Source organism: Lampetra fluviatilis, chromosome 26, assembly GCF_964198595.1.
Source record: "Lampetra fluviatilis chromosome 26, kcLamFluv1.1, whole genome shotgun sequence".
Classification (NCBI taxonomy): domain Eukaryota; kingdom Metazoa; phylum Chordata; class Hyperoartia; order Petromyzontiformes; family Petromyzontidae; genus Lampetra; species Lampetra fluviatilis.
The window spans coordinates 3,920,189-3,936,127 of NC_136300.1; the positions used below are offsets into that span (position 1 = coordinate 3,920,189).

Here is a 15,939-nt window from a genome sequence, read left to right on the forward strand (position 1 = left end):
CTATCCACATTGATATGAAAATTTCCCCATGTCATCTCTCCTGTCTTGCGATAGCATGACCCATCTCACTACTACCCATGAATTTAACTTATCGTTCCATTTCTAATGTTATCATCCCTCTGTCGTGTTTCTCTTTGGCTTTTTTAATATTATAGAACCTCTTTAAGGGAAACTTTTAATTTAAGAATAATTGCTTCAGAAGGCAGGCCAGTTTTACAACAACGGTATTCATTCCCTTTGGTGACGGTACACTGTTCATTTGAATGATTCCAACCTGTTCAATTGAATGTATTTTTTCCCCACCTGAAATAAACGTGTACTTTCAATTAGCCGTGTTTGTCTCCATCACCAACTGCAGAAAGCCAGAACCCATGTGCAGTTTACGCAGACAGCTGACCGGCGAAAAACTTAGTTCATTGAGCTTTTGACGAAATAAAAATGCCACCGTCTTGCAACATCGCCCAAAACTGCACGCTTGCACCACCCGCAATGGATCCAGGAAGAAAAAAAATCCATTTCCGTCAGTTGGCCATTCAGTTGACCCGCGCTGACACTCAGTGCGTCGTGACGACATCGCGTACGGATCGCGACCCAACGCTCATTGTACGCGATGATGCGTACCACCTACGGCTCCGTTCCCCAAACGTCAGCGTTGGGGGGAGGTGGGAGGATTTGAGGAGAGAAGCGGCCAACACGAGCAAGGCGGAGGCAATCGAAAAGCACGAGCGGCTCCCTCCCTCCCCCATCGACGCATCCTCACGCACCCGTGCACTACACATTTAGCTTCGTCCAAAACTCGACAGAGCAACGTCGGCGCACGCGGAGACAATTCGAGCGATGTCTGCGGGAAGCGGAAGAGAGGAGGAGGCACCGAGGTTGGTGTCCCTCGATGAGCTGCGGAAGCACTGCACCAGCGAAAGCACGTGGATCGTCTTGCACGACAAAGTCTACGACGTGACCAGTTTCCTGGACAAGGTCTGTTTGCGTGCGGAGCTCCCAGCTGTGTGTGTGTGCGGGCGTGCCCCTAGGTGGGCTCAGCCTTAAGCGCGTGTAAAACTACTGCACTGCGTGGTGCTGTCTCGCCACACCATTGCCTCGGCCGTGGAAGATGTTGGCGAACAGCACTTGTCCCAGCAATGTATTATTTTTTACTACCGTGCCAATGTCTCTATTGAACGGCATCACCACATGGGGTGGATGTGATTTGTGATGTTGCAGCAGCTGTGTGCAGTCTGTAATCATATAAAGCAAATTGTATCGTTTTTTTGGATGCAAGAAGGTATGTTATTATCATCTGTGCTCTAACAACGTTTGCAATGTGATCTAGTTATTAATACTACTGGTAGGAACCTCCTGGTTACACCAGCCCACAGGGGATTGTGTCCGTCGTGCAGGGAGGAGCTGGGTGGGGAGGGAGGAGCTGGGTGGGGAGGGAGGGGCTGGGTGGGGAGGGTGGGGCTGGGTGGGGAGGGGCTGGGGAGGGGCTGGGTGGGGAAGGGCTGGGTGGGGAGGGGCTGGTCACCCCGTGGTGCCCTTATAAAACTCAACGTTTAACCTACTCACGCCGGCTTGTGCCCGCCCTCACAGTCGGGCATATTTGCGGAATACACCACGCCGCCGTTGACCCTGGCCATTGACCAAGCAACCCAACGTTCCTACACCAGCTCCCTCCGCAGGAATGTGTAAAACATTCCGTCCGGTAACTTCCCTGAGTAGCTTACTTACACATGTTGTACTGTGATGCGTGTTTAAATTTCACAATTGATGAAAATGTGTATTCATTGTGTACGTTATATTGCATATATTAACATAGATGTCAACCCATGCGGTTCGCCCCGTATTCTTGTACAGGGAGATTGAGTTTTCAGGTCCATTCGGCGAACAGCCGTTTCAATATGGGCAAAGAAAATGTGTTTGTGTTTCTCCCTTGTGATGGAACTTTGTAGGATGAACGTTGCGATTTATAAGGGCACGGGGTCTGAATTGGTATGTAATTAGAAGGCGCTGATAAGGGGTCGACAGGTATGAATCCAGCCAGTTTCAATCCACTGCTGAATGAAGTTATATCTTTGTTGGCAATTGTCATGTAGTTATCTTGTTAGATCATCCCTGCTTATGAATATCAACCATATACTCCACACAAATTACTGTGTGCACTTACTGCATTTATCACATGACAGTACATTGCTGACCAGCGGTTATGAAGTATGGTAAAATTATTTTAAAAGTACGCCTTTTGGCGTCATCTGGTCCAACACCAATGGAGACTAGGCTCTAAGAAAAGCTGTCTCGGGTGTGGACCAATCAACTTCAAGGACAATGCATATCATTATCATCATCAGAGTTGTTTCTTTTTGTTTGCATTTTGACTGCTTGTGTTGTGGTTATTGCAAACATGATGCCTTGTATAAAGGTGTCAGTTTTTGTACCAGTTGAAAGGGTAAAAACCTATTACTATACTTTATTTTAAAAGGGTTGTAAATGTATTAGTGTGCTTATCACGGTAATTGTATGATGTGACATTTACAGTTAGTTTGTGCAACAAGTTCGGCAGGTCTGGTTGATTAAACTGACCGAGTTCCGTAATTTAGATTATTTCACTGCTATAAATATCCACATGATGATAAGCAACTCTGTTGAGCTGTCATTTGTGACCAGGTCGCTTCTGAAATACTGAACTCGCCTTTTGCCCGTCCAAGGACGGGTATATTGCAGTAAATCTGAAACTTACAAGTGAAGAGCAGACCGCGACTTGAGATTCATTACATCAATTCGTGTGCAATTCGTAAGGACGCGGTAGCACAGACCTATTTCCAGAGGTGTGGACTCGAGTCATGTGACTTGGACTCGAGTCAGACTCGAGTCATGAATTTGATGACTTGCGACTCGACTTGGACTTGCATAACAATGACTTTGTCCCACCTATGAGATGTGGACTCGAGTCATGTGACTTGGACTCGAGTCAGACTCGAGTCATTAATTTGATGACTTGCGACTCGACTTGGACTTGCATAACAATGACTTTGTCCCACCTCTGCCTATTTCATTGTAAGGTTATAATCCCTTGTTCATCACGACGTCCTTTTTACTTTGATGTCTCAACAGCGTCACGCACATCACGTGACGTGAGGGTTCTGCCTTTGCAGTGAGGGCTGGAAGTTGACGCCCAGGAGGGGGGAGGAGGCGCCACTGCCCCCCACGTGGAGTGACGTCAGCCGCTCATTATTACGAATGGAGGGGGAGGGTCCATTTGGAGGACGTCACCTGCTAATTAATATTAATGAGGGGGGCTGGTCGATGTGGAGTGACGTCACCTGCTCATGATTATTAATGAGGTGGGGGGGGTGACCATTTGGAGGACGTCACCTGCTAATTAATATTAATGAGGGGGGCTGGTCAATGTGGAGTGACGTCACGAGCGTTAAGGACAGACACTCCTGGGTGATTATAGTAGGTATAAGTTAATAGCTCGGTGAGCTTTACCTGGCAAGTAAAACATTGTTTCGTTTTATTTGTATACTTTTTTAAAAGTGTTTTTAAAGTGATTTGTTTACTTCTCCTATGCTTTGCACTCCTTCCGTGTCTGTGCATTGTTGGCTGTTGTAACGTTCTGCCCCGCGCCTACTGGACATCTGTGAAAAAGAGCTTTATAGCTCTTCGGATTCCTCCAATGTCAATACATATTTTGAGTCTGGATCGTAACCTCCAAGTATCACTTTCCTGCCGCTCTCGCTGGCCACACTGATGACATCACACCGCGTATTTAAGGCCCAAGACGGGAGCCTGATGATGCTAGTTGTAGCTGTCGGTGAAACAGAATGTGTATTTATATTGGAGGCATCCGATGAACTATAAAGCTCTTTTTCACAGATGTCCAGTTGGGGCGGGTCAGAACGTTACTACAACAAACAATCCAAAACACGGCAGCAGTGACAGGTATAGAAAAGTTAAGCGACTCACTCGCATGTGGAGGGATAAACTGGAGAGACCCGGAGACACAAATTCTCGCAATCGCGGGGAGAACGCGCAAACTCCAAAATATACATTCGGCGTCTGGGTCGGGATCGAACCCACGACCTCCTGTGCACCAGGCGAGGTAGTCAACATCTCGCCACCGCAACTGGGCAATCGCATGCCACTCGACGGCCCCTCTCGTGCGTTAGCCCTCTTCCAGCTTGAGATGCAGTGTTTGGAGGGCCGCGTGAAGGTGCGTGTTATTTCCTGTAATGCGCGTGCACGTGTTGGTTGGTGGTGGTGCTGGTGGTGGCCTTGGTGATCTGCAGCAGTTGGCCCTCAGATGCCAGCCTCTACATCTAGTTTTTGCTATCGCTTCCAAGGCTGCTGTCTGCCCTTGGGGTGAGAGTCTGTTCAAACGGGCAAGGTCTTTTTTCCCTTGCCATTGCTTGGACAGTGTGTTCCGTGTTGCATGAGAAATTGTATTTTTTGTGTTTTTCATATCCACAATCCAATCATCATCATCATCAGCCACGATCTATCCACTACTGGATTGAAGACCTCCTCCCCAAGTCGTCACCACCCCTCGTGGTCTCGCGAAGCAACAATCTGGCTAGCGCAGGGGTCGGCTAGCTGCGCCGCTGTTGCCTCATGCGGCTCTTTAATGACTACTTTGTGACATTTTTCGATTTAAAGCTTTCGTGACTGCAGGGATTCTCAGGTGGAGAACAGGTCTGTCGAGAAGACAGAGTCTGAATGTCTTCTCGACAGACCTGTTCTCCACCTGAGGACGGCTGCTTGCGTTGTGGCCGAAACGTCGTGAGAATTATTTTATTATGTTTTATTTGTATTATTTTATTATTTCCATTCTACGTGACTTTACCGAAAGAACCAAGAAGATACTTTGTGACAGTTATTTATTAAGGACAACCACCGTATCATGGAAACTTTTTGCCAGTATCGAAGTATGAAAAAAATAGGAATAGGTTTCACCCTTTCTGGCAATAAAGGAGGAGGTGTTAAGATGTTCAAACGCCAAATAGAAACCTTTGCCAAGGAATCAAGTCTGCATTGACCACACGTACTTGTGGTGAACAAACACGTGGCTCTGATAATTATGGATGCATTGTCTTTGAAACTGATTGGCCTCCACCAGAGACGGTCTTTCTTCATGGTCTCGATTCACCACCAGTGTCAGATCAGAGAACAACGCTAAAAGGCGAACAGTTCAAAGACAATGCACGTATCAGAGCATTTATAGCTCGGGGCGAGCAGCTATATCATGGGACCCTTTTACTGGTAGGAACCACCTGGTTCCACCAGCCCACAGGGGATTATTGTGTCTGTCCGTCGTGCATCCAAGAATGGGAGGGGTGGGGCTGGGTGGAGAGGGGAGGGTGGGGAGGGGCTGGGTGGGGAGGGGAGGATGGGGAGGGGCTGGGTGGGGAGGGTGGGGCTGGGTGGGGGTGGGAGGGGTGGGGCTGGGTGGGGAGGGGCTGGTCACCCCGTGGTGCCCTTATAAAACTCAACGTTTAACCTACTCACGCCGGCTTATGCCCGTCCTCACAGTTGGGCATATTTACGGAATACACCACGCCGCCGTTGACCCTGCAGGCCATTGACCGAGCAACCCAACATTCCTACCAGCTCCCTCCGCAGAAATGTGTTTAACAGTATAAAAAAAAAATAAGAAGAGGTTTTATCCTTTCCTGCAATAAAAAAAATCAGGTGTTAAGATGTTCACCTCAGTCTCATATTCACATGCTCTTGAAGTACGGTATTGAGTTGTTTGACTGAATGCTGATCTAGCGGCGAGTTGACCCCGTTGTGCCATCTCTGCGGGGTGGGGGCACGTTCACCCCGGTGGCTGCCGTTCCGTCACCAGTCTTGCTTTTCCCGTTCACTTTTAACGTCTTCCAATTTAAGGTTGTTTTTTTTAGTCTGCATTGTTTAAGTGCGAGATATCAAGGTGCTATACAGGAGAGTGGGGGGGGGAAACAAACTGAAACATTACTTTGATGGGAGAGTCGGGGTAGCCTTGTGACGAAGATGATGACGGCAAGGCTCCAGCAGAGTAAGAATAGGCGATAAGGCTTTTGTTGGGAAGGAATTCTTAAGCGGAGGAGGAGGAGGTCTCGAAGAGAAGGACAACGTCGATAACGCAGACACAGGCGGCAGGAGTTGCAGACATCAAAGGTGGCAATGGAGGAGGTGCCTACATTAAGTGGAGGTTGCATGTTGACGAGCCGTGTTGTGATAGTGATACACTGATTCACCATTTATCAGTTATTACGTCTACAATGCATGCATCGAATTGATGAAAATGAAATGTATACTCTTCGATTCTTTCGGTAAGGTCACATAGGTTGAAAAATAATAGATCACGACGTTTCGATAGCAACACAAGCCATCGTCCTCAGGTGAAACAATACAGCAGGCGGACTGCTGAGGCAAGAGGAAATCTCCTAGACCTAGAGGAGGCCCAGGACCGGTTCAAATAATCGTCACCAGTGTCGGCCGTGAGCGGGAATCGAACTCGGGTCGCCAGGTTCGTAGCGCAGCGTGCTAACCGCTCCACCACCGCTCCCCACGACACAGGCACACAGACACAACACAAGTGGCCAAGGTCACGGTTGAACACAGCACCACAGCAAACAATACCAACTGCAACGATTTGCCGCCGCCGCCCCCCACCTCACCCACTGATTTTGATGAATGGTCACTTCATTGTTATTGTGAGAGGATTAAATTATTGAAAATTGCCTCAGCAGTCCACCTGCTGTATTGTCACACCTGAGGACGATGGCTTGTGTTGCGATCAAAACGTCGTGATCTATTATTATTTCTAACTACGTGACTTTACCGAAAGAACCAAAGAGTATGGATTGCTGCAGTCACGAAAGCTTCAAATCAAGAATGAAACGTACGTCAAGTAATCTAGATTTGAAGCTTTCGTGACTGCAAGGATTCATACGCTTTGGTTTTTTCGGTAAAGTCACGTAAGTAAAAAATAAAATAAAAACAACTAAATGTAATCACGACGTTTCGGGCGCAACACAAGCGTCATTCTTCAAGTGGGGAAAAACTCTTAACAGATAAGTGGAAATCCTCCCCCGTGACTTTTCCGAAAAAAACTAAGAGTTTGAATCCTTGCAGTCACGAAAGCTTCAAATCTAGAATTAATGCCCTCTACGGGGAGGATTTCCACTTATCTGTTAGAGTTTTTCCCCACCTGAAGAAGGACGCTTGTGTTGCGCCCGAAACGTCGTGATTTAATTTAGTTGTTTTTATAAAAAATTTTACCTACGTGACTTTACCGAAAAAAACAAAGAGCATGTATGTCAAGTACGTTAATACATACGAATGTTATGCTCGTGCCACATTTCGAATAATAGAGTGAAGATAAAAAGCGATAGCACAGATGAGACCGTTCAAATAAAACGCAATTTTCAATAATTTAATCTTCTCACAATAACAATGAAGTGACAATCCATCCAAATCAGTGGGTGAAGTGGGGGGCGGCGGTGGTGAATCGTTGCAGTTGGTATTGTTTGCTGTGGTGCTGTGTTTAACCGCGTGCCTGTGTCGTGGGGAGCGGTGGTGGAGCGGTTAGCGCGCTGTGCTACGAACCCGGCGACCCGAGTTCGATTCCCGCTCACGGCCGACACTAGTGACGATAATCTGAACCGGTCCTGGGCTTCCTCTAGGTCGACTCAACCTCAAATGAGTGCAATATGGGACCTATCAAATGAGTACCTGGTGTGGTGTGTAAACAACATCACTGGGGAGACAAAGGCGGCCGGGCGTGTTGTTGGCCACCCACCCCCTCGTGTGCCATGCCGGACTTCATAGTTGCTCACTAACGGCACTTGCCCCAACACTGTTTAGGCTATGCGGGGGGATCTTTGTCTTTATGCGTGTACGGTGGCGGCATGGCGCTCTCTCAGCACCCAGGGGGCACGGCCGTCCTGCTGGACCGCGGAGGCCAGGACGCCACCGACGTGTTTGAGGACGAGGGCCACACGCTGGATGCGCGCGAGCTCGCCAAGGGGTTCGTCGTGGGCAAGGTTCACCCGGTGAGCGACTTGCGCGGGCGTCGATGAGTAGTGAAGTGTAAACAAAAAATAATCAAATAGATCGAAAATAAATCCACGCGCTCGCTCGCTCGCTCGTCGGTCTCGACGTGGTCTCGCCCGGCCTGTGCTTCCGTTAAGCTCCCAACGGATGCCCCCGCTACGTCCTAAACTGCGCCAGAAATGAACCCGCAATACCTTGCTGATCTTGCCAAAGGAGCACAAACCATCACGCACACTCCGGTCGTCTTCGCAGCCGCGCCTTTTGGGTACACCGTCGAAAAAAGACGGTAACCTCATCGCGCGCTTTCAGATGCGCTTCTGCGACCGTCTGGAACGCTCTTCCTTCCGACATTAGCAAGCCACTGGAGTTATGCACTTTTAAATTTTGATTGAAAACTACAACAGCTTTGTGTTTGGTTTGTTGCCCTTCCCCCGCACCTCCGATTAGCACGGTTGGCTACGTACGGTGCGAAAGAAGTTCAACATAAATTTTTGGGGCTTTCGTGACTGCAAGAATTATTCTTTGGTTCTTTCGGTTAAGTCACGTCTAAAGATGAAATAATGAACTAAAATAATAGCGACGTTTCGATTGCAACACAAGCAATCATCATCAGGCATAAGAGAAATAGCAACAAAAATCTAACTAGAAAACTATAGACAGACATACAAGCAGACAGACATCACAAGGACACACAGAGAGAGGACACATATCGGCACAGAGAGAGGGGTCGTTTCTGTGACGGTCCCTTAAATATAGAGAGGGGGGGCGGGGACGGAGAGAGGGAGGGGGCAGAGAAAATTTGCATATCAATGAGTGGACGGAAACGTGTTGCTGCTGCGCAAGTAAGATGACGACGTGGCACGGCACGCAAGCTTGAAAATTAGGAGAAAGACACACTAAAATTAAATAACCTCGCAAAACATCGAAATGTGATGTAATGCAACACAGAGAGTCGGTCAACACACAATTAACGCATAGCCTGGTTGATTACGTATTTCAAAGATTGCTAAGTTAGAATTTAAGTGTGAAAATTCCAAAGAGAGGACACAGGCAGAGAGAACAAATAGCCAGAGAGAGAAAAAAGACAAGCTTAAAACTTCCCCGTAGAAGTGGTTCAATCTCAATTTTTGGGGCTTTCGTGACTGCAAGAATTATTCTTTGGTTCTTTCGGTTAAGTCACGTCTAAAGATGAAATAATGAACTAAAATAATAATAGCGACGTTTCGATTGCAACACAAGCAATCATCATCAGCCATAAGAGAAATAGCAACAAAAATCTAACTAGAAAACTATAGACAGACATACAAGCAGACAGACATCACAAGGACACACAGAGAGAGGACACATATCGGCACAGAGAGAGGGGTCGTTTCTGTGACGGTCCCTTAAATATAGGGAGGGGGGGCGGGGACGGAGAGAGGGAGGGGGCAGAGAAAATTTGCATATCAATGAGTGGACGGAAACGTGTTGCTGCTGCGCAAGTAAGATGACGACGTGGCACGGCACGCAAGCTTGAAAATTAGGAGAAAGACACACTAAAATTAAATAACCTCGCAAAACATCGAAATGTGATGTAATGCAACAAAGAGAGTCGGTCAACACACAATTAACGCATAGCCTGGTTGATTACGTATTTCAAAGATTGCTAAGTTAGAATTTAAGTGTGAAAATTCCAAAGAGAGGACACAGGCAGAGAGAACAAATAGCCAGAGAGAGAAAAAAGACAAGCTTAAAACTTCCCCGTAGAAGTGGTTCAATCTCAATTTTTGGGGCTTTCGTGACTGCAAGAATTATTCTTTGGTTCTTTCGGTTAAGTCACAATTGAGATTGAACCACTTCTACGGGGAAGTTTTAAGCTTGTCTTTTTTCTCTCTCTGGCTATTTGTTCTCTCTGCCTGTGTCCTCTCTTTGGAATTTTCACACTTAAATTCTAACTTAGCAATCTTTGAAATACGTAATCAACCAGGCTATGCGTTAATTGTGTGTTGACCGACTCTCTGTGTTGCATTACATCACATTTCGATGTTTTGCGAGGTTATTTAATTTTAGTGTGTCTTTCTCCTAATTTTCAAGCTTGCGTGCCATGCCACGTCGTCATCTTACTTGCGCAGCAGCAACACGTTTCCGTCCACTCATTGATATGCAAATTTTCTCTGCCCCCTCCCTCTCTCCGTCCCCGCCCCCCCTCCCTATATTTAAGGGACCGTCACAGAAACGACCCCTCTCTCTGTGCCGATATGTGTCCTCTCTCTGTGTGTCCTTGTGATGTCTGTCTGCTTGTATGTCTGTCTATAGTTTTCTAGTTAGATTTTTGTTGCTATTTCTCTTATGCCTGATGATGATTGCTTGTGTTGCAATCGAAACGTCGCTATTATTTTAGTTCATTATTTCATCTTTAGACGTGACTTAACCGAAAGAACCAAAGAATAAGTTCAACATACTTGCAACTACAGCGCAGCGCTTAACATTTCATTTTATTTCATTGCAATGTGCGCATCACATTTGAATTCACTTTCCCTGGTGATTGTTTTGTGTACAGAAAGACCTAAAAATCCTGGAGAAGGACCGAGCCGTCGGTTTAAAAGAATCTAAGGTAAAACCAGCGAGCACCAATTCAGCATTATATATATACTTGATAGCAAATATTTTCATCGAAAGGCCATTGACCAAAAACATGGCCTATTATATATATAAAAAAATACTTTTAAGGCAGTGTTATTGATGATTGTGTTTAGTTTTTTGTTATTTGTGCTTGTGCACCACTGCCAAAGCAGTGTCACAAAATAACTTATTTCATTCACGAATATAGCCTTCTTATTCGTCTTTGTCAGGCCACCAATCAACCCCACGTGTGATTAATGGAAGCACGAACCCGCCACGCTTGCTTGCTGCAGTGTGCTCAACGTTCTCGGATGCCTTCACGTTTTGGTAGCAGATGAGGCGAATGTTATCTCGTATATTATACAATACATTTACGGAAATATTGATTGTCGTCATCGTTGAGTACACGCCAGGGTGATCTCATTTGTATTCAACCGCGTCTGCCCCCCCCCCCCCCCCACAGGCAGACAATGTTGTACAACAAGAGTCAAGGTATGAGTTTCAAAGACACAATAAGTACTTTTGTTGCGATGTGCGTGACGTGTTAGGCTATAAAGCCCTCCAGTGTACTTACCCAGTGTGTGGTAATAGCGCCATTTCATTGACATCACGTGCTTTGTATAAAAATTAGCGCCCCACTCGCAAATATTCTGACCATCCCTTTCATCTCGTGGGACAGCAACAAGGTTAAATAAAAAAAAGCTTTTAAACACTTTTATTCCTTTGCATGCTGGGACACTTTTTTTTACGGAATACCCAACTTCGTGTCATCAGTAACTGTTGGTAATTTATAGACGGCGCAATATGGCCAGCTCCTGTCATATGATGTGATTTCTTAATGTCTGCAGGCAAAGACACACGCGCATACTTTATCTGTGAGGCTCTATCGCGGAAGCGTACGGCATTGTGAAGCGTTATAAACTAACAACCTGAGATCGATTCCTGGCCATGGCTCACGGCAGTGGAAAGTTTAACCCTCAACCGGTCTAGGGCCCCTTCTTGAATCCACACTGACCAACGTAGCGTGGGGAGGTCATCATCCAGCAGTGGATTAACACAGGGCTGTAAGATCAAGTGACAGTTTTTAAAATCCGTTTGTAACAACGCATGTGGTCGAACACTCGTCCTTTTTGTTTGTCATTTTATTCTTCGCCACAATTTACAAAACTGCACAATATATTTCGCACAATTCTGCTGTACGGTAAGGATACATGGGACAATAAGTGTCAGTCCACTGATGGATGAAGGCCCTTTGCTTCATTGGGATTGTGCCATGTGGGTGGGGGGGTGTGGTTTGTCAGGATTTATGATTTAAGTATCTGAACCTGCTGTTAGTTCTCTTTGTTTTTTTCGGTAAAGTCACGTAGGTAAAAAATACAATAAAATAAATGAAAACAACTAAATTAAATCACGACGTTTCGGAGGCAACACAAGCTTCCGTCTTCAGGTGGAACCGTTACAGCCAAAGTCACTGTAGTAAGTGAATAGAGCTAATAACTTTAAGTCTAGAATTAACTGCTGTTTGTTCCTTGCACTGTAATACCACCTCGTGGAATATTTCAGTATTACAGTTGCTGATATTTTAAAGATAACTCCTGCTGATGAGACACCATAATTATTATTTTCTGCTAAGCTGGGTTGGCATTCGTTCAGATTAAGCTGTTGAAGGACGATACATATCATATGGATAACTCGTACGCGGTATTTCGGTTTATATATAAACAGGCTGTTAAAATATGACCCCAAAAAGGTCACATATTTACTCAGTCGCTTTCGTACTTGGCAGGGTTAACAACACATTGTTTTTATTTTGCCCTCCCCCCAAGTTCAAACAACATAACTTTGAGGATGCTCCTCGTGACCCCCACAGGCCTCTGTGATCTTAATGGGAGTAAGGCAACCTCCTCTGAAAGACTCTTTGGTTCTTTCGGTAAAGTCACGTATAAAGAGAAAATAATTAATTAAATACTAGCATACGACGTTTCGATTGCAACACAAGCAATCATCATCAGGTATAAATGAAATAGAAACACAAATCTAGTACACTTAGAAATGTAATGTAATACAACAGAGAGTCGGATAACATAACAGTCATCACCCTGCCTGGTTGATTACGTTCTTCCTCTCTGTCTCAAATTTAGCATTCTCAACGTCGTATGCTAGTATTTAATGTATTACTTTCTCTTTATACGTGACTTTACCGAAAGAACCAAAGAGTAATTCCTGCAGTCACGAAAGCTCCAAATTAAGTATACTCCTCTGAAAGACTTTGTGCCCTTACCATTCTACATTAAATTGTGTCTACATACACAAATACTACTACTACGAAATGCTCGTGCGCATTTTTTGTACATTCATTTTGTTTCTCAGTTCATGCCTAGTTTGCCAAGTGTGCTCTTCTGAGTTAGGCCGCACTACTACGGGCATCTTCCGCAGGCGTGTGACTGCAAACATCTGAGTGGCAATGTGCTTAAATCTGCCAAACAGTTGAATTATCCGTACCTTCACCTACCAATCATATCCGCTGTCATGGGAATGTGGAATTTCCCACCACTCGCGTTGCCGGGGATGGCAATGAGTGGTTACTGATGAGCGAGGTGACGAACGGGTATGGGAAGTTGGGCAGAGGGATGGTGGAGTTAATGATGGGGAAGGGAGGGGGAAGGGGAGTTGGGGTAAAGCGAGGGATAATCAGTGAGTGAGTTTTAAGGGAAGAACGAAAGATAGACGATGAGGCTGATTGTTTGACGTGTAGGAGGCAGTTTGCTCCAGTGTAAGGGGGTCGGAAGCGAGAAAGAACGGAATCGTGATTGGGCACAAAGAGGAGGAGGAACAGAGACGGAGACAGCTGGGATCGTTGTGAACGAAGAGGGCGAGAAGGGGCATAGGGTGAAACGGGGTAATCGAGATACGTTGGGGCGAGACCATGGGAGAGATTTGTAAACGAGGGGGCCTGCCTGGTGTGACCCTCCCCGCCACCGCCCCTCTCCGTGTGCGGTGCAGGGCGTTCCCTGGGTGGGTGATCCCATCGCTGCTGGTGCTCTTCATCTCCATGCTGTTCCTGTGGCTGGTGCCGAACCTCTCCACTTCGGAGTCAGAGCCGGAGCAGCAGTGAATCCTGCATCGCTCGCTCCCCACGCTCGGTGACCTCTCCAGAAAGTGAAAATCCGCCGCCGTACCCAGTGCCGGATTAAGCTAGTGCGGGGCCTGTAGCGTATGTTATCAAGGGGCCCTAAATAAATGAAAAACACATTTTTTACTTGCATAGTAAAGTAATTGTATTTCTTCATTTGCTATACAGCCAGGAAATACGACAATTCGCTAACCTTAAACACCCAGTCGTTCATAAAAGTTGAAGGCAGTATAGTACTATAGTAATAGAGCAAATGCAGAATCACTGAACCGGAATTGATTGCTTGAAAGCATTTAGCGCGGGGCCCTTGAAAGTGCGGGGCCCGTAGCCATTAGCTGCTTTTGCTACTAGAATAATCCGGCATTGGCCGAAACATGACCTCTGTCTCATCTGTTGAACCCACGGCAGCCTCTTGTTACTGAAGTCGTGTGCTCAGAAATGACCTTAACCGTTGTCGATGCTGTTGTGATTGGGTTATTTTTTATAAGGTGGTTGTGCCATACGGGTGGCAGGATGCCTTCATTAATATCGATTTTCATCATGAAGCGCACGATACATGCATCGAATTGCGTGTATCAAAATCTATATTTTTAGATTAGAATGTCGTATGAAATTTGTTCACATCTCGGCTGCTGCCACGAGAGGCACTATCATTCACTGCCAGATTAAACAATAGAATGTAATCTATATCAATTCTGAAGTAATTGGTGGCGAGATTAATTATACAACTCGTAGTGCTCTGTATACTAATAACTATTGGGTTGCGGTTGTTCAATTGTTGTTTGCTGTTAAGGAACACACTTACATCTGTTGTGACAGTTTGTTAATTTATAGTGTGGAACAGTGATGTTGTCCGGTAAAAATAAAAGTTGCACCAGAAAAAATGTCGGTGTATTAATCATACTTTTTGGTTTTTTCGGTAAAGTCACGCAGGTAAAAAATAAAATAAAATAAATGAAAACAACTCAATTAAATCACGACGTTTCGAGCTACGTGACTTTACCGAAAAAACCTAAGAGTATGAATCCTTGCAGTCACGAAAGCTTCGAATCTAGAATGTATTAATCATGTTTATGGACTCTTCATGATGACAACAATGCATAATAAATCATTTTGCAATGGAACGTAGAATCAGAATGCGGATAAGTTGATGTGTTCATTGTAAAGAAAATAAATGCACCGAATAACAGCGTCGTGGTTTGAACAAACATTCAGTCTGAAGCCAACACAGTTTATTACAAATGGAATGAATGAACAGCGGGGAGGTGTATATGCGGATGGGATACTCGGTGACCTTGAACGTAACGTCTTAATTTGTACTGTTACCATTTATAAAGGTGTATTGCGTGTCCAAGTAAACATGTTGAAGTAAAAAAACATCACTTTTGGAAAGCATTGTAATAAAAATGTCACAAACATCACGATATCAGTGTTATATATTTGTACATATTTAAAAATCCTATACTCAGTTACGAGCTCAAATCCTATGATGTACTAATCACTAATCGGCCTACGTTATGACCGACTCTAGATCGGTTTATTTGCAAAAGTAACATGTTATTGCGATATAGGTCGTGTAAAATAAGATATAAGTAAAGGTGTAGAGTCGGAAAGACAATCTACAGGCCAAGCCAAGAAAGAAACCCCGCTTTACTCTGGGATTTATACTACAGATTCAACTAGAGCAGACTAAATGAGGTTAACACTACATCTGCATATTTCATAAAATGCGTGCCATAATTCTGCAGTCCACAGGCAACGTGCGAGAGATTGGAGCAAATGCATATCAGCCGGCACAAAATTGGGGGCAATGTTGAACAATTTTTCGTGATAGTTTTCAAGATCTCGGGGCCTGATTTACGTTAGCTACTTTTTCCACCGACTCTGCCACCTTTTTTGGTGGAATTGGCGGTCGACTAATCGGAAGCTCTTCCCAATTCGGCAATTCACGGCGGAGAGGGGGGTGGGGGGCCAAGGCGATTTCACATCAAAAAGAGCTTATTCTGATATTACTGTGGAAGGGGACCGAAGTGGGTTAGGGTAAGAGCAGAGTTCGGAAGGAGCCGAGTGGAGGTGGAAAGTTTCCACCATCGTTTTTGCACTTGCGCTTTGTGGGAGGGTGAGGTTTGTGGGGGGCCAGCAATGTGCAGGCGTGCGTGGTGAGCCACCCCGCC

The 15,939-nt window shown here is 45.6% G+C and overlaps 1 protein-coding gene across 1 annotated transcript; it reads left to right on the plus strand.

Moving 5' to 3' along the window:
- Positions 1–660: 660 nt before the first annotated feature.
- On the plus strand, positions 661–15,172 carry LOC144942172 (cytochrome b5-like). The gene is made up of 5 exons (XM_078868931.1): positions 661–975; positions 7,902–8,030; positions 10,571–10,624; positions 11,096–11,124; positions 13,636–15,172. Exons 1-5 carry the CDS (start codon positions 838–840, stop codon positions 13,745–13,747), a joined length of 462 nt encoding a protein of 153 aa, XP_078725057.1. The 5' UTR covers positions 661–837; the 3' UTR covers positions 13,748–15,172.
- Positions 15,173–15,939: the final 767 nt, after the last annotated feature.

Excerpts from the sequence above, each read along its gene's own strand:
- LOC144942172 (XM_078868931.1), top strand. The coding sequence starts at position 838 with ATGTCTGCGGGAAGCGGAAGAGAGGAGGAGGCACCGAGGTTGGTGTCC. Across the intron at positions 976-7,901 it reads TGACCAGTTTCCTGGACAAG|CACCCAGGGGGCACGGCCGT; the intron begins GTCTGTTTGCGT and ends GCGCTCTCTCAG. Across the intron at positions 10,625-11,095 it reads TCGGTTTAAAAGAATCTAAG|GCAGACAATGTTGTACAACA; the intron begins GTAAAACCAGCG and ends CCCCCCCCACAG.